Raw genomic sequence first — 22,346 nt, 5'->3', positions numbered from 1 at the left:
TGTAGATGAATCTTCTTCGTGGTGATTGATTTTTGCAAAATAAGTTGGTTAACTACGTAGAGTACATGAAATTTTGCCAGAGACAATGGTTGGATAAAGGTCCTACTTACATATACTGAAAATCAACGACAGTAAATCGAAGTTCGTGAACAAAGTAAATTTGCGAAAGTAAACCTTCTTGTTTTGTAATCGTTCTCGCTTATAAAAAGAGTTTTTGTTATTCATGTGCTAGTTTTACAAAAGAAATTATCCACTATTAAATATAAGTATTAAATAGAAGTGCCGAGAAAGATGGTGTACAGTTTTCAACAGTAAATCAAATGCCATACATCCAGGAATTTTCTTCGAGAATGTTCAATTAGATATCGGTCGAGATTTTGCTTTAACTGTAACAAATAGAACAATGTATCAGATGTACTTCAATTTCTGAACACTATTTTGTAGAAAATAATCTAAATATTAAGATTTTTTTAGCTGACGAGAACATTGGACTATAAATTCCTAAAGTATTCACAATAAACAGCGGTTAGTACTGTGCTTAGGTCAGTGACTGAACAATTAAGTCGTTAAACCACCACTACACGAATTAAATTTATGACCAATTATATACATGAATATCAACTTTCATACAGATCCTTGACGGTATCTATCATAACAAATATCATTATAAATAAAATAAAGATTATAAAAATAGGGTATCTAAATATCACCAAAGTATATTGACAACGAAATAATTATTTTACGGGTTTTTTTAAATGGTGTCTTTGACCCCGATGTTTGCAATTCCCAACGTATTAATAATCAACCTTTTATACAAAGCATTTTGAAAATAGCGCAAAATACCCCATTGATAATCTCTAATAAAGCCCACATGCATGTCCAATCTGAGGTTTAGCTTACTTGACATTTTCCCCCATCATCTTCATTCAATCTTAGAGAAGAACATTACAATCTTACCTTCCTCTAGCCAATCTTGTAATGATTCTAAAAACAATCATCGAAAACTAATTAATTAACCCCGACCTCTCCCAGATCGTTTCATGTTTCATTCGTTTCCTGTCTTGTCCATACGATACTATTTCATGACCCTGTTTATAGGGAACATATATAAAGAGATATGTCATATCCAATACTTATACCTTTCTGATTAGTCTACGTTTGAATGGAGATTTGTTTCATTGACTGGTGCCATATTGTTTCCTTTTCATAGACAAAGAATATATTATCACATGTATGTATATATAAAAAAACAAAGAGATATGTAATAACACAAAGGTAAAAGTTAAGATAATTATATTGTATAAAGTCACGATTTGTTTTTCTTTAAAAAAATCCCTTTGGAAAAATTAATATGATACAAAAACACGAAAATCGTAAACATACTAACCATTAGTGATTGTAATGTTGTTTGTTTTCAAGTTTGTTTTAGCAAAAGTATTTCTTTCATTCCTTTAATTGGGTTTGATTTCTAACTACATTTCTCCTCAAGTTATTTTAAGCTCGAAAATAAATTGAATATAGCAGCAACTTCGGCATAGAGTAGTGAATAATTTAAAGCAGAATGTAAAATTTGTTCTATTAAGTGTTATCATATTTTGTTTCTTTTTTGACGCTGTCGAGCGCCTATTTCTATCTTTACCTCATGCTTGATAATGTATCATTGAAGTACACATATTGACTATTTTGAAAAGCTTTTTTTTAAAATATAAATATCATTTTCATATATTTTATTACTTTGATGATTACTCGGAAAATATAGCTCGCTTCTTATAGTAATGGATTTCTCTACAATATAATAAACATTGGAAATTACGAATGGATGTCTCAGTAAAAAGTAGGCCAAATAGACTGAACACATTTAAATGAGAGTGTTTTAATCGTCCGCTATTGATAACAAATGTTAACAATTCAAGGATAATTTAATTTTAATCAATTAAATATCAAAATAAAAATATGGAATAATTTTAAATCAAATGGGGCTTATCTTGGTTTGATAAAGAAGACAACGGAGAAAAAAAGAAACGGAAAAACATATTATGATTTAGAAGTTTTTAGTTACAAAGGTATATCAACAAAATTTTAAAATAACCTAAAATGAGAGTAAACATTATGAAGGGGATCTGACCGATTAATAGTTGTGGACTAGAATATTATGGTATAGGCAATTATTTTGACTCCCCTCCTACGGTATTACATACTGATTTCTATATTCATTACTGCTTTAATTGTTACCGATATTTTTCACTCGTTATTCCCATTACTTCCGGGATGGGGTTATGATACATTTATTAAGGGTATTCTATTATTCGTCAGATTTATGTAATGAAATATTATTCCATCTAACTAAAAGCTCTAAACAGTTCTGCTGTGTAATTTAATTTGCATGAATCTTACGAAATTTATAAATGGATATTCAAAAATAATAAAAGAAATACAACTGACGCAAACTTACATCATCATTATTAAAGAGTCATTCGCCGTGAAAACGCGAAATTAATTCGTCATTATTAAAGAGTGATTCGCCGTGAAACCGTGAGAACAAGTGGGTTTACAGTATATAAAACTGAAAGTTTGGTTGATTGGGAAATGACATTATTGCATGATCCTTTTTAACTGATTTTATTTGAGAAAACGTTTTAGCCGCTTTAACATTCCGCAAAGAAGGAATATGCACCTTTACAGCAAAAGTCCCGGTGAACATTTTCAAAAGCAGAGGATGAAAATGCATCTTTACATTTGAACTAAAAGCGCAAAATTTAAAAATAAGGAAAATAGACATATACAGCAAAAATTCAATGCATATTGGTAAAACCTGGGAAGGTAAATAAATGCATCTTTACAGTAAAGTTGAAGTGCTTTCTTTCATCAAGATTTTGCTTTTACTGGTTTAAACTATAGTGTGGCAATCGTTATAGAATTGGTGATATGTATGATAGGTAGCATATGACTATGCTCACCTGTTACCGTACGGAAACAGTAATAATTACACATGCCTATAGGCGGTCAACAGATGGACACTTCAATCGTCGTATTATTAGATGCCTTGTAGTGATTGGACATCTTTGAACCTTTCATCCACCTCGTTAGTGTCCACTATACCCCTCTGGACATTGGTCAACGTCTGGCCATATTCATTTCTGGTGAACTTTCAATGTACAATTGAAATAAGCACTAATAATAAATGATTTCTGCTTCATGACTTTTGATGTATCTTAATTATTTTTACTGCTCATTAGCAAATGTTCAAATTCCAATCATCAAATTCTTATTAGAGGTCGACGAGAATAATATTATGGAGGTGAAAAATTTGTTGTTTAAATGGTCATATAAAGGTCCTACAAAAACAATTAATAAAGAGGTAATTTGTATACCTTTTCATTTGTTTTTTCTTCCTTAGTTACCGAGGTAATTTACTATACTGTGATTACACATGTTTGTAGATTTTAGCTCTACGGCATAGAGGCCACTAAATGATTGTTCAATGTATTAAAAAAATATTCATTACTTCATAAATGTTTTTTTTCTATCTGTAGGATGACATTATATAGTTAGCACTAAAATCAACATTTTTTTTAGCTATTTCAAAAAAGATTATATGTACAATGTAGTAGCTAAATTGATTCCATCCAGTTTTCAAATCATATTACAAAATATTATTCGCTTTAAAATCAATGGTGTTTCTCAACGTTCCTGATGTTTTTCATAGATCCTGAATTTAGATAATATTAATTATTAGGGATCTAATAGAGATTAGATATCAGTAATCAAATAACCATCTGTTTGAAGGACATTGCACACATAAAAGTCGATCCCAGGCAATGTCCTATCAATTTCACGAAGAACATCCCCGTAGAAACATCCCAGGTAAGTCTACTAAGCTATCCGGACTCTTTATCATAAAGAAGCTTTTAAATATGTTCCACCGCCGACAGAGCATAAACGACACTCATCACCTAACCAGTAACTAGTGTTTATATATATGTCTCATTAACACAAAAACACATGTAAAATGATTTATTTTTTTTTGCTTTTTGGTACATGCGCAATCAATACTTCATTTCATATAGGGCATAGTGCCATGAAATTGTTTTCGGGATGCTATTAATTGTTTGAAATATATTTATCTTGAGGTAAGATATGTATATGTAGCTCAATGTCAATGGTGGTTATGCTGTAAAGGTACATGTAGTAAATTTTGTGACCGAAGAAAAATACTTTTCGTCTGCTTCTGTTCTTGATAGAGACAAATACTAATCGTCAGCGGTGTAGCATCTTTAATGGAACTTTGATAAACAATACCACTGCTTACAATTTGAGTTAAATATGCTAATATACACCTAACATAACTAAAAGGAACTAAATAGCTTGCTCATTAGATTCACTTGAATAGGCTAAATATCATTTACGCCATTTTTTTTTTGTGAATACAATATACAGCAGAATTATATTTTAAACCAACATTCGTTTTCTCGGTTATTAAATTTCGAGATTTATTTTTCAAAACAAGTCCGCAAGGAAACAAATGCAGGTTGAACGATTGAATGAAAATTCTTTACAGTTTATATGATGTAAATGGTAATTCGCGTAGATAACCTGTCGAGAATTTACTTGGATCGTAAAATGCAAGAAAGTAATTTGCACACGAAAGAATGTTGAATTAAATTGTATCTTATTAAATGATATATCGTTTCAATTAAAATACTGTCCATATTTAAGCACAGGTATGATCATATGATATGTTTATACATATATAAGCATTTGAGATAAGCAATTTTAAATACAGCTGTAGAAGTTATCTTGATTCCTTATATATTTGACTCATTGAAGAATCATCTGAATTTACATATCAATGCTTTGAAAAACTAAATCGAACTTTGAACAATGACAATGTACAAAAAACTTAAAGACGTTTATTTCTTTTCAGATGATAATGATGATTTCTTTTACTGAAGTGTTCTTGGTTGGTGCACTGTTGAATCCTATTGTTATTGAGGCTGCCAAGGTAAGTAACTGGAAACCTAAACCTGGAAGTATTTTATCACGTAGAAGTATTTGATGCCTAGTAGTTGTAATTGCTAATTTGTTTCCTATCTAATTTTTACCACAGAGTCATAATTGGGGGTCAGTGTATGATATTTTCAAGATAATAACGGTGATATCTATATATTGTGTGTGTGTGTGTGTGTTTCTTTCTACCACTTTGGATTCGATAATCCGGAATTTTTAAAAACACTACAAAATCTATATTCAAAACGACCTAGCCAAGGATTTAAGGTATAAGGACTTCAGGAAGAAACGAGACAACAAGAAGAAGATGATTCGGAAGAATTTATTTACATGGTGAGAGGGCCGTCATGGGACAAAAAGATCATCCGTTTATCCAAATAGAATTTAGATTTTAGTCACGTTACTCCAGAGAATTTAGATAATCAACAACTGCAATATCAACAGACATTTGGATGAACTCTTAAATTATACCAGATATGGATATAGAGGCAACTCTTTCTGCGTCCATTTTTAACTCTATATAAAGTATATATGAAATAGATAAATGTAGTATGTCCCTGTGCCTGTGATGGAACAAAATAATAATAATAATAATAAAAGACAAATATTAATACAAATCTGCCTTTTCGAACGCTTTGCTACCGCTGCGTTTCAGGGGACAATAACATAGCTCGAACCATATTAATGTTTTGTTTTACTGCCAAGGACACCAAACAGCAAACCCACCGGTCTCGTCACGTTATACTTCCTCTGGGCAATTGCCAGGTATTGGCAGCCTTTCTCATAGCTCTGAGCGAAGTACTTAAGAGTAAAAAAGTGAAAATAATCAAAGTTAGTTATCATGATGACGATTTGACAGTCTGGTTTTTAAAAAGAAAGGTAACGAGAGGTTTAATTGAATATACAAAATTTCATATTTGTTACATTCAAATTTCATTTAATATACACAATGTATATGATAACCAATAGACAAACTTTATTTTCGAGTCTCATATTTATTACACCAGTGCAGTTTTGTTTGGTGTTTACCAAGAGACAAAGAATGCAATTTGAAAATCTGTCTATACAGCTCCTTATCTAGATTTATGTTTGGGTATTTCCTTTTTTTCTATATCATTGTTAAAACGCAACATGATATGCCGATTTGTGTTTCAACTGCAGTTAGTACAAATAAGCTCCGTATATATATATACGTATATAATCGCAGATTTGTTTTAGTTTTGTTTTTTCTATCTTTAGTGCGTATTTACCTAATGTACTAAATTACGTTTTTAGTGGACGATAGGGGGAACATATAGGCAAAAACTGTTTATTAAAATGTTTCTATTGATAAACTGTTTATTTCACATATGTTATTTATGTGTCGATGACGTAAGTTTTATATAAATCCACTTTGCAAATGGTATTGAATTTGAAATCATTCGGTAACCTGATATTGTTTTTTCTTTGTGGAAAGCGTTACTCTGATTACAGTAAAACCTGTATTACCGAACACCTCTGTATAACAACCACCTGCTTAATAAAACAATTTTTATAATCCCAAATGATCATATGCAACACACTTCAACCTGTGTATAAAAACCACCTGGTTATAGCATTTTCCCCTCCGTTTCTTGAACGGCCTTTACAGAAAAGGTTCAGTGTTTACATGAAGCACAAGCAGGAAAAAAAATCCAAAATCGACATTACTGTTTTGATGTTTCTTTTTCTTTTTTGTTTTCAATTAAATGTTCATATATATTGTTGTAGCTATGTGGTTGTCCGAGGAATATAAATAAGGTGTGTGGGACTGACGGCACTACGTATGACAATAAGTGTCTAATGGAATGCAAGTGAGTATACACGAATTTTGTGAAATGATTTACTGTAAACATGCATATTTTAGCGGTCGTCATATTTTTGCGGATTTCATGCTGGTAAAATATGATTGCTCTAACTGCATTTTGTCGATGAATATAATCTTTTGTCGTATTGAAAATCCATTTTTTCTGAGATTAATGTAGCAAAGGAAATTCATAGTAATCGCTGCTCTCGCAATAGAAAATGTCTTTTCAAAAATCGTCGATCTCCACCCTTTATTCGAAATTGCAAATATAAGCCAAAATTTTCTTTAAATTCCATTTGGGAACACTCTTCAAATAAGAGAAAAAAAAAGTGATTTTCTATTATCTTTATCATTCTATATTTTGATATCGTTGTAACTAGTGTTTATCTTGATGCAGTATACAACATTGTTTTGTCACCAAAATCGTGTACTAGTAAACGGGAGCAGCTATATATAGGAACGATATGTAATCACGAGAGACAAAAAAAAATTAACAATAAATGACTAGAATACTAGTAATAACATTTATCACGCAGACTGTTTTAACTGGTATTGTCAACTTGAAGAATTGTCCCTGTTCGTCACTTTGTAAGATAAAAAATACTTTGATATATACCCTTAGTCCAAATTGTCGAATTCTTTTTACTGATACAATGCAATATCATATCGGTTTGCATAATATAGAAAGTTTGTTATTTTATTTCTAGAGGAGTGGCCTTGGACCATCGTGGACAATGTAACCAGGTGACCTTTTTGTTTTAATAAGGTCTTCTCATCGCTTCTGGGGAGACCGCCTTTGTAATGTACTTTAATATGTGATCAGTGTAATATTACCTGAAAGGGTTTATAAAAATGGCCATATCGGGCACAACGTCATTGCAATATCATGATATGAACAATGACACGACATTAGGAAATTATGTTTCTGCTCTCATTTGATTTGTTGCTACATGTACTAATCTAGCCTTTAAGGTTTAGTCGTTAAATGTAATTATATTTCATTTTCTAAGATATTGTTGCTTCGTAATTGAAAAGGGTTTCTAATTTTTTCAATGAAGTCATCTAACTTATTCTTAAACAAGTTGTCATTAACTGCTGCTACTACATGTTCTGGCAGTTCATTCCAAATGGTTACAGTTCTGACCGAGAAATAGTTCTGTCTAAGTAAAGTTGTTGACCGTTTATGGAATATTTTTTCGTATGTCCTCTACCGTTATGGCGATATTATGCGTCTTTCCAAAGTAATATGGAATTAAAGCATTCTGTATGATAAGTATGACACTTATTTATATAGTTCAATCATATCTCCTCTGATTCTCCTGAAGGCCAGCGTTGGTAGATTAAGTTTCTTCAATCTTCCTTGGTAGGTAATTATTTCCGGGAGACACCTACATATGTAGTTGCTCTTCTTTAGGCAATCTCTATTTTTTCAATATTTTTTTTAAGATATTGTGTCCACACCGGACGAGCTGTGATCTTACAAAACATTTCTACATACCTTAAGTTTTTATTTGAAACAAACATCAAAAGAATGATATATATAAAGAATATTAAACTAAGGAATTTTTGAGAATGTAAAATTATCACCTTATTTAAAAACAAATCTAGGTGAAAGGAGTTGCAATATCAAAGGGGAATTGGGTCAAGTATCCATTTTAAATAAAAGTGCTAATATAGTGTTTGACGAGAAATCTAAATGTAAGGACAGATTTATGTTTAACTTCTTTAATATGAAATATATTACAACCAATTCTTAGTTTTTCTTGGCTATATCTGTAACAGACATTCAGTTATATCAATTTATCCGTGTGTTATTCCATATCAATGATTGCAGGAATATTTTAACATATATCCATACATGTAGTACTATTTTCAAAAAACATTCCATTTATGGTGTCTAGGTTTGTGCCTGCAATTATAATTGGGATCCTGTTTGTGGAATGGACGGGACCACCTATCCGAATGAGTGCACAATGAACTGCGAGTAAGTGCATTACAATATATTTTCCTATAATTTGATGTATGTAATTGCCTAAAATGGGGCACTTACTTTCGTGTTTGGGAGTTTTCAAATTATTTCGTAGGTATTCGCTCATGGAATAACGATTTTAGAATAGTGTAAATTAGTTGAAAAAAATAAAATAGTCAACATTTGTCTTAAGACCAAGAGTGTGTCGAGTCCCGATCAAAGCAAAGTGAAAATAAAACTTTATCTATTTATTTACTTTATTTATTTCCACTTTCACTGGGGTTCCTGGGGTTGGTATTTGGTAATAGGCAATACGATACCTTCATGGTGTCTTTTGGACTGTATTACAGTGATTAACATTATCAACAATTGATATTATACGACTACATATCATTAATTCTCGTTATTTTGTGTATTTCACAGAGGAGTGACTTTGGATCATCAAGGCGAATGCCAGAAGGTATTGTAAACAGACGATATATATCTATTGAGGTGTAAATTGTACTCACTGAAGAACCCAAAACGCGTGAAAAAATAACACATACACACATTTATGATGTACTATATTATCTAATGGAAAAGCGCTACCAATGAAATAAAACCAAATTAGTTGTTGAAATAATCGTGTTACCACGAAAAGAACGACAGATTCTACATAACGAAAACTACTGTAAATAAACCGCGCATCTTTTTATGATTAGAAACCCCATAACATAAAGATCTGTGTAGGATAATCATAACAACTGAGGATTTCCAAAATTTAACAATGACTCTTTTCCTAAAATATGTTATTATACCATAATATTAACTATGCGTAGGAGGGGCGAAGTCATTTGTTTACGTTATTGAATGATAAAAATATCATTAAATGTACTTAATTTAGTTTAAGATAATATGATTAGCATACGGGAAGTACGAGAAATTATAAGAAGCACACACACACACACACACACACACACACACACACATAGCGGAAACAACTCTTAATTTTTTCTTGGATTGATACGTATGTAACAGATATACACTTATATCATTTTCTTCATGTATCATTCCATATCAATGATGGTAAAATATCTTAATATATGTTATTACGTTAATATTACCATTTGCAAGAAAACATTCCATTTATGGTGTTTAGGTTTGTGCCTGCAATTATAATTGGGATCCTGTTTGTGGAATGGACGGGACCACCTATCCGAATGAGTGCACAATGAACTGCGAGTAAGTGCATTACAATATATTTTCCTATAATTTGATGTATGTAATTGCCTAAAATGGGGCACTTACTTTCGTGTTTGGGAGTTTTCAAATTATTTCGTAGGTATTCGCTCATGGAATAACGATTTTAGAATAGTGTAAATTAGTTGAAAAAAATAAAATAGTCAACATTTGTCTTAAGACCAAGAGTGTGTCGAGTCCCGATCAAAGCAAAGTGAAAATAAAACTTTATCTATTTATTTACTTTATTTATTTCCACTTCCACTGGGGTTCCTTGGGTTGGTATTTGGTAATAGGCAATATAATACCTTCATGGTGTCTTTTGGACTGTATTACAGTGAGTAACATTATCACCAATTGATATTATACGACTACATATCATTAATTCTCGTTATTTTGTGTATTTCACAGAGGAGTGACTTTGGATCATCAAGGCGAATGCCAGAAGGTATTGTAAACAGACGATATATATCTATTGAGGTGTAAATTGTACTCACTGAAGAACCCAAAACGCGTGAAAAAATAACACATACACACATTTATGATGTACTATATTATCTAATGGAAAAGCGCTACCAATGAAATAAAACCAAATTAGTTGTTGAAATAATCGTGTTACCACGAAAAGAACGACAGATTCTACATAACGAAAACTACTGTAAATAAACCGCGCATCTTTTTATGATTAGAAACCCCATAACATAAAGATCTGTGTAGGATAATCATAACAACTGAGGATTTCCAAAATTTCACAATGACTCTTTTCCTAAAATATGTTATTATACCATAATATTAACTATGCGTAGGAGGGGCGAAGTCATTTGTTTACGTTATTGAATGATAAAAATATCATTAAATGTACTTAATTTAGTTTAAGATAATATGATTAGCATACGGGAAGTACGAGAAATTATAAGAAGCACACACACACACACACACACACACACACACACACACACATAGCGGAAACAACTCTTAATTTTTTCTTGGATTGATACGTATGTAACAGATATACACTTATATCATTTTCTTCATGTATCATTCCATATCAATGATGGTAAAATATCTTAATATATGTTACTTTGTTAATATTACCATTTGCAATAAAACATTCCATTTATGGTGTCTAGGTTTGTGCCTGCAATTATAATTGGGATCCTGTTTGTGGAATGGACGGGACCACCTATTCGAATGAGTGCGCAATGAACTGCGAGTAAGTGCATTACAATATATTTTCATATAATTTGATGTTTGTACATGTCTCCTCAAGAGCTTTTATTCCATATGTAAAGCAAATATTTAATTACGTCATGTAGATTTCATTGCAAAGTTAGCAACAATATGATACTTATATAGTATTTAACACCTAGTATGAATGCAAGGAAATTGCTATTTGAAACATTTATTTCGCAATCTAGTTTCATCTTTAAAAAAAATATAATTATTGCTTTTACCGATCAGATAAAAGTGTAATATTAACGTTAATCCCGAATACTTTAAATCATCCAAGATCTTAGCCAATCAAAAGCGGCAATGAAAGCGGAGAGTCATAGTATAATACAAAGTTATACTTTCTATCATAAAATAATCATATTTTCGTGGTTAGGAGTTTTGAAATTATTTCGTGGGTAGACATTTTGTGGAACGTTTATGCAACAACGATTTTGTTGAAGTGTAAACCAAAATGAAAAATGTTCAATGACATTTCCAGAAATTATGATTTGAAATATAAATAATATAATTGTCTCAATGCCAAGAGTGTGTGAAGTTCCAGATCAAATCAAAGTGAATATAAAACTTAATCTATTTATTTACTTTATTTATTTTCACTTCACATGGGCTTTCTGGGATTGTTAGCCTGTTATAGGTAATACGATATCTACTTGGTGTCTTTGGGGAAGTATTTATACAGTGACTTACATCATCAACATTTATATATCATAAACTACATATCACTTATTTTCGTAAATTTTGTATTTCACAGAGGCGTTGCCCTGGATCATCAAGGCGAATGCAACAAGGTATTGTAGACAGACAATATAAATCTACTTAGGTAGACATACATATTGTTCTTACTGAAGAACCCAAAACACTTGAAAAAATAACAGATACACCCATTGATAATATGTAATATTATCCGATGGAAAAGCGTACCAATGAAATAAAACAAAATTTGTTGTTGTAATATTCGTGGTGTCATTGCAACCATGCAAAAAAGAACGAAAGTTTCGAGTTGAGGAAAATTACTGTAAATAAACGGCGCAGTTTTTTTTATAAGGAACCCCATAACATAAAGATTTGTTAAAGAAAATCATAAAAACTGAGAATTTCCAAAATTTCAAAGTGACTGTTTTCCTAAAATATGTTATTAAGCCATGATATTAACCATGCGTAGGAGGGGCGAGTAATTTATTTACGTAATTGAATGATAAGAATATTTCTAAATGAATCAAATATATTTCTTACACGTAATATTGAATTAAATAATTTCATTAACATACGAAAAGTGATAGGAATTAACGCTAAATTTCCATAGCTTCAGTTCCGACCTCTCATTTTCCGTTAAAGATGTCATTTGAGAGTAACATAAATTTACGTTATTTTGTTGTCTCTAGGTTTGTGTTTGCCCTGCGATTTTGATCATGGGCAGGTTGATGTTGATAAGAAATACACACACATACACACAGAACGGAACTAATTCTTAGTTTTTTCTTGGCATGTTACGTATGGAACAGATATACACTTATATCATTTTCTTCATGTATCATTCCATATCAATGATGGTAAAATATCTTAATATATGTTATTACGTTAATATTACCATTTGCAAGAAAACATTCCATTTATGGTGTCTAGGTTTGTGCCTGCAATTATAATTGGGATCCTGTTTGTGGAATGGACGGGACCACCTATTCGAATGAGTGCGCAATGAACTGCGAGTAAGTGCATTACGATATATTTTCTTATGAGTTTATAAATGTCTCCTCACGAGCTTTTATTCTATATATAAAACAAATATTTACGTAAGCAATGTAGGTTTCATTAAAAGATAATCTATCAATATGATACTGATATAGTATTGAACACCTTGTATGAATAAAAGAAAATTAATGTTTGAATAATTTATTTCACAATCTAGTTTCATAATTTTTAAAATAAATGTAATTATTACTCTTAACGATCCCATATATACTGTAAATGTAATATATTTTAACATTAACATTGATCTCGATTATTTTGTATAACATCCTATAGCTTACTCAATCAAAAGCTGCTGTATTTATACAGTAAATAACATTATAAATATCTTTATATTATAAGACATCACTAATTCTCGTTAATTTCTGTATTTCACAGAGGCGTTGCCCTGGATCATCAAGGCGAATGCAACAAGGTATTGTAGACAGACAATATAAATCTACTTAGGTGTAAATTGTTCTTACTGAAGAACTCAAAACGCTTAAAAAGGAACAGATACGCCCATTGATAATATGTAATATCCGATTTGTGGTTGTGATATTCATGGTTTCATTACAACCACGAAAAGAAAGACAGATTCTACACAACGAAAAATACTGTGAATAAACCGTGCAGGTTTTTATGATAAGAAACCCCATAACATTAAGATCTGTGTAGATAATCATAACAACTCAGAATTTCCAAAAAAATGGAGTCACTCTTTTCCTAAAATATGTTATTATGTCAAGATATTTACCTTGCGAAGAAGGGGCGAAGTCATTTGGTTATGTTATTGAATGATATAAATATTTGTCAGTAATATTGAATTAGTTTAAGATAAGTTGATGAAGAAGTACGATAAATTTATGCCGACTTTCCATAGGTTAAGTTCCGAGGACCCCGAAAGTCATTTTTCGTTAAAGATGTCATTTGAGAGTAACATTCCATTTTATTCTCTCTAGGTTTGTGCTTGCCCAGCGAATTGGAAGCCTGTCTGTGGGATGAACGGAATCACCTATCCAAATGAGTGTTCAATGAACTGCAAGCAAGTGCAACCTATTTTCTAGTTGTTTAAGAGTAAATTATCATGTATGTTAGACAATGGATTCTTTGTGTAATGTATGTTTTGAGCAGTATCTAAGCTCTTAATAGAATGTTCTAGCCAGGAATACTAATAATTAAATTAACATGATTGGACGGAGGAATTATCATTTGAAGCAAATATTACCCGATGTAGATGCAATTTATATTGAAATGTTTTTTATAATTTATATAAGATATTAACCAACTTTCTTTTGTGTGCGATTTATTTTCGCAAATTTCGCAATTAATGTTAATTCGCGAAAGTTTATCTCTACGTACTGATAATTTCCACAATTCTTCCACAATAAGATTCAAAATTATTTCAACTTAGTTTTAGATCCGCGAAACTTAATCTCCGCGAAAATGTTTTGAAACGGACCTTGCGAAATTAAGTAGCCGCGAAAGCAATTTAAATTACACTACATCTTTATTTAAAGATGAGTAGAGGAATTAACTGAATGATGTCCACTAGCGTCATCGGAATCAAAACAATAGATGAATGTTTGTTTTGTGTACATGGCATATTAATAGACCGTTAAATCAAATAAACTGCATTCGGTTATACATTCAAAGCGAATGGACCTTTCATCTTTTGTAAGAAACATTCCAAGACTGAATACCACTAATGCTTGTTAATACACTTTCAGGGGAGTTTCCCTGGATCATAATGGAGAATGCAACAAGGTAATGTAGAAAGACGATATCTAAAAGTAACATAATTATATAGCCATAGATGCACCATCGATACACCTATTAATTTTAGATAAACGAAATAAAATCTTATCCCCAAATCTACGTCAAATATTTAGAAATAAGTTAAAACATAAATTTCAAGTTCCTAGATAGAACAGCGGTCTGAAGATGTGCATGCAATCATTACATTAATAAATACTGACATCGTAGTTTAAAGGCCGACTACCTTTCCGGAGCAAAATTTAAAGGTTTCTTGAAAACATTAATAACAATAGAATACATATATATATATATCGATGGCTTAAGGTTAGATTACAACTCCAACATATGCAAGATTTCCTGCGTAATATACGATAACAGTGGAGATTCATTTCGCTGTTTTGCCGTCTGGCGCGGTGATAGTCATGTGCAACTACCGTGCGGTATTTAGAACGACAACGGGAAACATAAAACGACCCGTGTTATGAAAATTAACATTAATTTATTCTAATTAAACTGTTCAGAAGGTGATGATAAATGTGCTAGTAACGTAAGTTTGGCCCAAGAAATCACGAAAGTTTATCAACGCGAAAATGTTCCTAGCACAGGTAATGTGGTACTATATGACCCAAAATTGTGAACATTAGTCGCCGCAAAAAAATTGTTTATACACTGTAGGGTGTTTTTATAACACATACTCTGTCTTATTTTTGCTTTAAAACAGAAAATTGCGAAATACTACGCCCGCGAAGTTTAACAACTCTATAGAACGATTTTTATCAATAACGTATTATAATAACATAAAAATAAATAAAATTCAGTCATCAGAAAAAAAAATCCTTTGTAGCAATTTTCATCTTGAAGTGTTTAATAACTTGCTTGTCTTTTTTGTTTACATACATGTAGTTATGTGGTTGCCAGAAAATACTTTTGCCAGTCTGTGGCGCTGATGGGATAACATACAACAACGAGTGTCTGATGAACTGCGAGTAAGTTAAGATATAATAATGTAACGTGCATCCATCCCTTGCATTAAAATGCTCCATCGCCGACCGAGCAAAAACGATATCCATTCGTTTAAAAATAATTGATGTATAATCGTGTTTATATGTGTCTAACTTACACGAAAATGCATATAAAATTATTTTATTTTGCTACTGGTGCATGCACAATAAGTACTTAAATCCATAAAGGGCACAATTCCATGGATTTTTTTTTCGGGACACAATTAAGTATTTTTAATATTTTTATCTTGAATTAAGATAAAAAGCTCAAATTTCGTAACTGAGGAAAAATACTAATTCGTCTGTTCCTGTTTTTAGTAGAGAAAATATACCATTCGTCGGCGGTGGAGCATCTTTAAATCATAATTATGATCTTTAATTATACGTTTATTCAAGAAATGATATGTCATTGTGTATTATTAATAGAAATATTTTTATTTAAAGATGCTCCATCGCTGACAAATGGTATTTTTTCACTATAAAAACAACAGCAGACGATTTAGTATTTTTCTTCAGTTACAAAAGTCACTAACTTTACACCATTACCACCATTGAAAAGCTTGAGCTTCTAATTTTATTTTAAGTTAAAAATATAAAAAATAATTAATTGCATCCCGAAAAAATTCCGCGGCACTATATCCCATATGGAATGAAGTACTGATTGCCCATGCACCAAAGGCAAAATGAATTATTTTATATTATTTTTTGTGTTAATTAGACATATATATACATGATTAAACACCAAATATTGTTCAAATGATGAATATCATTTATGCTCTGTCGGCGGTGGAGCATCTTTAAAACATGACCTTCTTCATTTGTCTATTTAAATGTTAAACAATCTTTTTTTGTCAACACGGTTATATTGTACTTTTGTCTCTTAAATCTTAATACGTGAACTGGAATCATTCAAGAAATAGCATGTTGTGTGAAAGATAAGTAATACAATTAATTCTTTTTTGTTTATTTGTTTAAATTATATATCAATCATGATTGTAATCGAATACCTCGTTTGAGAAAATAATTACAAATCTTGAAAAACAGGTGGAGTTGTTCAAAAGATGAGTTGACAAATATCCTTTCATTTCAGAGGAGTTATTTTGAACCATCATGGAGCTTGTTAAAAGGTACTGTAGTGATCTAAATCACTTTCTAACACACCTTTCACGCTAGTCTGTATAAATATATGTTAATCCGGTAAACGATCATATTTTCTGACGTAAACATTATTCCATGTTAATTCTATAATCCTATTTGCCGATTAGTTTTGTTTGCTTCTCTATTTACATCCTGGTATGAAATATCTTAATACATATCAATATATATCTTCTTATATTCTAGATCATCACGCATAAACAAGCTACAAAACCAAAACAGGTAAATCATATTTAGATATTCACGGGTGTTTACATGCGATACGTGTAGCGATGATGGGTTTTCCTTTCTCACACTTTCTAAATAACATTCAGTGCTCCAGATAATTTTTGAAGAGGTGGGTAATTGTGCTCGCACTTTTGAAGAGGGAGGGATAGCTCTATGACTTTAGTTCGAAACCAAAAGTTAGCATAAATGTGTATAAAGCAATCGATGACAAGATAGCCATTGTGCAAATATCTATCTGCAACACGAACACAATTGATGCATCTTTAGCATGACTTGAATTCTTATGATTTTACTTTTCTTCTGATTTTATTTCTGGATGTAAGCGCTCATAACAATTGATTGCAATTATTGCCAGGGGTTATTAGTACACGCTCATTCGAATTTCAGGGGTTATCGACAGATTGTAATGGATATTTTACCCGTGTCAATCTGATTAAAATACAGATCCTTATTATCACTACGTTGGATAAGAGGATCTGAGAACATCCCATTAGGGGTCACGTCAAGATGACTTTTTGAAATAGCCAATCAAATTGGCACTGCCAGAATCTTGACTGGGGACGAAAGAGTTTGAAAAAGCTGTCCAAATTATTTTCGTGTATGTAGTCATCTCGCCCGAAGTGCACAACAAAGCTAATTGCATATATATACTGGGGCGAAAAGGCGATTTCAATTGTAGAAACTGCATTTGCTCTGAAGTACACGTGGTATAAAGGTCATCTGGACGTGAACCCTTATGGGGTATTGTCAGATCCTCTATTGAACGGAGTGGTTATAAGGATCCGTGTTTTAATCACACTGTACCCGTGTTCCCGTAATTCTTAATTTAACAATGATTTGGGCAAGCATATGATATTTTGACATGGTTTCAAGTGTTTTTATAATTCCTTTAATATTTAAAGTGAGAGAGAAAAGAGCAAACCACGACAATGTCACGTTATAATCTGCCTTAAAGTCGAGTTACCACTGAAATAGACATAGTTAGGCCCAGAAATTATTGGTTTGAAGGTTTGCGATAAACGAAAAATTCAGAAACGGAGCTGTCTGTGCGTTGTAGCAAGGTCAGACAAAATTAAAAAAAAAAACAAAAAAAAAAAAAAAAAAAAAACATTGTCCCTTAGCTTCTGGGGATCGAAGTAATAAAATTAAAACTACATTTCGTGAGTTTGTGAAATAATTTTTTTTTATTAAAGATGCTCCACCGCTGACAAATGTTTTTTTTTCACTATCAAAAACATGAGCAGACGATTTAGTATTTTTCTTCAGTTAAAAAAGTTACTTACTTTACACCATTACCACCATTGAAAAGTTTGAGCTTCTAATTTTACTTTAAGTTAAAAATAATTAATTGCATCCCGAAAAAATTCCGTGGCACTATATCCTATATGGAATGAAGTACTGATTGCTCATGCAGCAAAGGCAAAATAAATTATTTTACATTATTTTTTATGTTAATTAGACATATATATACACGATTAAACACCAATTATTGTTCAAGTGATGAATATCATTTATGCTCTGTCGGCGGTAGAGCATCTTTAACATATAACAAAAATTGATTTCTGAATAATGAAATTATTCAAATTACTGCGAATTAATTACATGCTAAATAAACAAATAAATTTCCAAACTTTGGGATTTTGAATAAACCCATGACAAACATCAGTTGCTAATTAACGATATCCTTTTTCAAATTACAGTGATGTTTCTATCAGTTGAAAGTGACATTGGATAAGGGCAATGGGTAATTACATTGTACATTCCACAATCGTTACACCAGAAACTGTCGTTAAGTTTTCTACTTTGATATTTGAGAAACCATTAAACAATAGATTATCTGTAATTCAAGTTTGAGACTAACAATAAATCTGGTGACAATGTCGTGAAGACCGTGCCATTTATAGATATATTTATACATTGCTGGATGCAATGAATAGCTTTGCATATGTCAGTTTATACTAACCAATTAGTACGCAGGTTCAACATTTAAATCATGGATAAAAAATAAGCAAAAAAGTGTGTACATTCTTAAGTTGGAGGGAGACTAATTAAATAAAAAAAATCTCCTTTTGTCAATTTTCTATGAAATATGAGTTTTCTCAAACCGGTACGTCTATATAACGTCTATATATATAATTATGACCTAATATGGTTGTTCTGAAATAGAATCAATATATTATCTGTAACTCGAATTTAGAGATAACATTAAAATTCACAATAATATCAGGATGACCTTTGTAGATTACATATCCATGTATAATATAGCGTGAAAGATGCTTTTTATTGGGTTTGAATCAAAGATTTTGGATTTTCTTTTAATAGTTCAGCGTTTTACTTATATTGGGTTTTTTTCAGAACTTGTGAATTTGGTGTTCATAACATGTGATTTTTGGTGTTCATAACTTGTTATTTTGGAGTTAATAACTTGTGATTTTGGAGTTCATAATATGTGATTTTGATGTTCATAACTTGTGATTTTGGTGATCATTATTTGAGAGTTTGGTGTACATTCTCATAGTTTGCTATTTTTGAGTTCATAACCTATGGTTTTGATGTTCATAACTTGTGATTTCAGAATTAACTTGTGATTTTCGTATTCTTTGTAACATAGTTCATTGCATCTAGTTATATAATACATGTAAATACAACTCTGTTGACCTGAGTTGAAATAAAATCTTAAATCTTGGAAAAAAAATCTTAAATAAGTGATAATCGGCTTTATGATAAAATCTTTTACAATCTAAATATGTGGTTAATCGGAATTATCAGAGTAAATAATAGTCATCACCGGATAAAACGATTTGTTGCAGTTATACAACGCTATGGTAGCAGACCACAGAAGAACAGTTTATTTTGTCATTGATAGAAATGCTCAAATTAAGGCATGTCTTAAGATAAAATATTGTGTACAATTTTCTGCAATTTTGGGCAAACAATCATGATATTTTGCCATTTTTTAGGTATTTTTCGTTGCTGCCATATGGTATTCACGTGCATGAATAAGCGCAGAATATGGCCAAATCTTTATCAAAATATCATATTGTAATTTTCAAAAATATCATATTGTAATTGAAAATTTTTTAGGTATTTTTCGTCTTTATCAAAATATCATATAGTAATTGAAAAAATTGTCCAGATTAATTATATATATACTTTTGTACAGGTGTTTTTTACAGTTAAATGACTATATCTATATTTTTAAGGCAAGCGCCTTATTTTCTTAAATTGTCCAAAGCTACTCTTTTCTGCTACATCTATAGTGAGCATTTTATCTTTAACAGGTGGAGACGTAGAATGGGTATCACACATTGATGAGGAAACACCGTGCGGCTTCTTACTTGACCTAATTACGTTCAATAGCTGTAATACAAATAAATATGTATTTACATGAAGTTGTTGCTTATTTCATTTAAATGATGTGTTTGTGTTAACGGTTCACTACCTTTCAGAAACAAGAGATCCCAGAGGGATCTTGGCGCCCACCAAAGATTGATCTATGTCTGACAATTTACAGATGGATCTTTTCTCTACTTTTCAAACTTTTAAAACAGATCTCTGCAGTACTTTCTGATAGATGTAACAAACTTCAACTACCAAATACCAAGATGGCGGACTGGTGACCATCTTGTTGACCGATCGGTCCCAAAACACAATATGCATAATTAGGGCCCTAGGGGAACCTACGTATGGAATTTGAGAATGATCCCTTCAGTACTTTCTGAGAAATAGCGGTAACAAACTTTAACTACCAAATTCCAAGATGGCTGCCTGTCGTTGTAGGGGGGGAGGGGGGCGAGGGGTCTCCTCGGGAAAAAATATAACGATTTAGAATGGCTGATATGAATTTTACGATGTATATTGATGATTTTGCGAGCGCCGAAGGCTCGAGATTTTGTTGTTTGGGGGGTTCCAAGACTCCCCCGGGAAAAAATATTTAGAATGGCTGAGATGAGTTTTACAATGTATTTTGATGATTTAAAGCGTTCTTAACATGGTAATTTTTCGATTTAAAGTACCTGCATTTAGAAATGATAATTGTGAATGTCGTCATACCATTATGCAACCCTGCTCGATCTGAACATATACATGTATACCGGATTCACACCATCGGCACATTGTTGTGTATCTTAAAATAATAATGAATTAATTGTCTTGCTAAAACATATAAACAAATGAATATTTTAATTACATGCTTGAACGTTTTGGTAAACGCCCTGCGCAGCGGAAAATTTTCTAAAAAGAAGTTCGAAAGTACGAAAAGTGTGCAGGATGACCCTTTTTCTTTCAAATGTGCTTTTTTTCTTTCAAATGTGTGCATTTTTTTTTTGCACATTTCACTTGGCGAAAATAAGGGGGGGGGGGGGGCAAAAAAGACAAAAAGACATGTTTGCTACACCCCCCCCCCCCCCCCCCCACCGCTTCCTACGCCCCTGGGTGTATCTGTACAGAATGAAGAACTAAAATGCCGCGTTACCACAAAATATGAATAAACAAAAAAGCCGTTATGTTTCTTGAATTTTAATAGCAACAGAACCGTTGTGTATAACCTTTTCATTGGGACCTTTTAAACTAAGTACTTCTGATTGACTGTACGCCGCCAAAAATAGAGCGACTGTATCGTAATTAGAAATTGTCATTTTGTAGCTGTAGATCAAACCATAGATCTAATCATACCTACCAAACGTCCTCCCGCCAAACAACACTGAAGATAGTTTCCGGCTAGAAGATGGTGATCGGGATCGTCTTTACGCTTTACTGTAATGTAAAATCCAAACGCTTTACTGTAATGTAAAATCCAAATGCTTTCCAAGTAGTCTTAATAGAAAACGTCTTCATAACTTGGCGACACGATGCAATAATATGGTGACACGATGCTTTAACATGGTGACATCATGCTATAACATGGTGACATCATGCTACAACATGAGGACGTGATGCAATAACACGGTGACATCATGCTATAACATGGTGATACGATGCAATGATATGATGACGTAATGCTATAACATGGTGACACGTACGATGCTATAACATGGTAACACGATGCAATAACATAATAACATAATACTATAACATAGCGACACGATGCAATAATATGGTTACACGATGCTATAACATGGGGACGTGATGCAATAATATAGTTACACGATGCTATAACATGGGGACGTGATGCAATAATATGGTTACACGATGCTATAACATGGGGACGTGATGCAATAATATGGTT

At 31.8% G+C, this 22,346-nt stretch overlaps 1 protein-coding gene across 1 annotated transcript; it reads left to right on the top strand.

Moving 5' to 3' along the window:
• The first annotated feature begins 3,292 nt into the window (after window positions 1–3,292).
• Window positions 3,293–20,507, top strand: LOC138323314 (serine protease inhibitor dipetalogastin-like). The gene is made up of 18 exons (XM_069267876.1): window positions 3,293–3,298; window positions 3,787–3,864; window positions 4,925–5,002; window positions 6,757–6,839; window positions 7,540–7,576; window positions 8,734–8,816; window positions 9,225–9,261; window positions 9,940–10,022; window positions 10,431–10,467; window positions 11,150–11,232; window positions 12,004–12,040; window positions 12,876–12,958; window positions 13,377–13,413; window positions 13,940–14,744; window positions 15,639–15,721; window positions 16,827–16,863; window positions 17,078–17,113; window positions 20,401–20,507. Exons 1-14 carry the CDS (start codon window positions 3,293–3,295, stop codon window positions 14,042–14,044), a joined length of 867 nt encoding a protein of 288 aa, XP_069123977.1. The 3' UTR covers window positions 14,045–14,744; window positions 15,639–15,721; window positions 16,827–16,863; window positions 17,078–17,113; window positions 20,401–20,507.
• The last annotated feature ends 1,839 nt before the right edge of the window (window positions 20,508–22,346 follow it).

This window comes from Argopecten irradians, chromosome 1 (genome assembly GCF_041381155.1).
Source record: "Argopecten irradians isolate NY chromosome 1, Ai_NY, whole genome shotgun sequence".
In the NCBI taxonomy this organism is placed as follows: Eukaryota; Metazoa; Mollusca; class Bivalvia; order Pectinida; family Pectinidae; genus Argopecten; species Argopecten irradians.
This window is presented reverse-complemented; position numbering and strand designations above follow the sequence as displayed.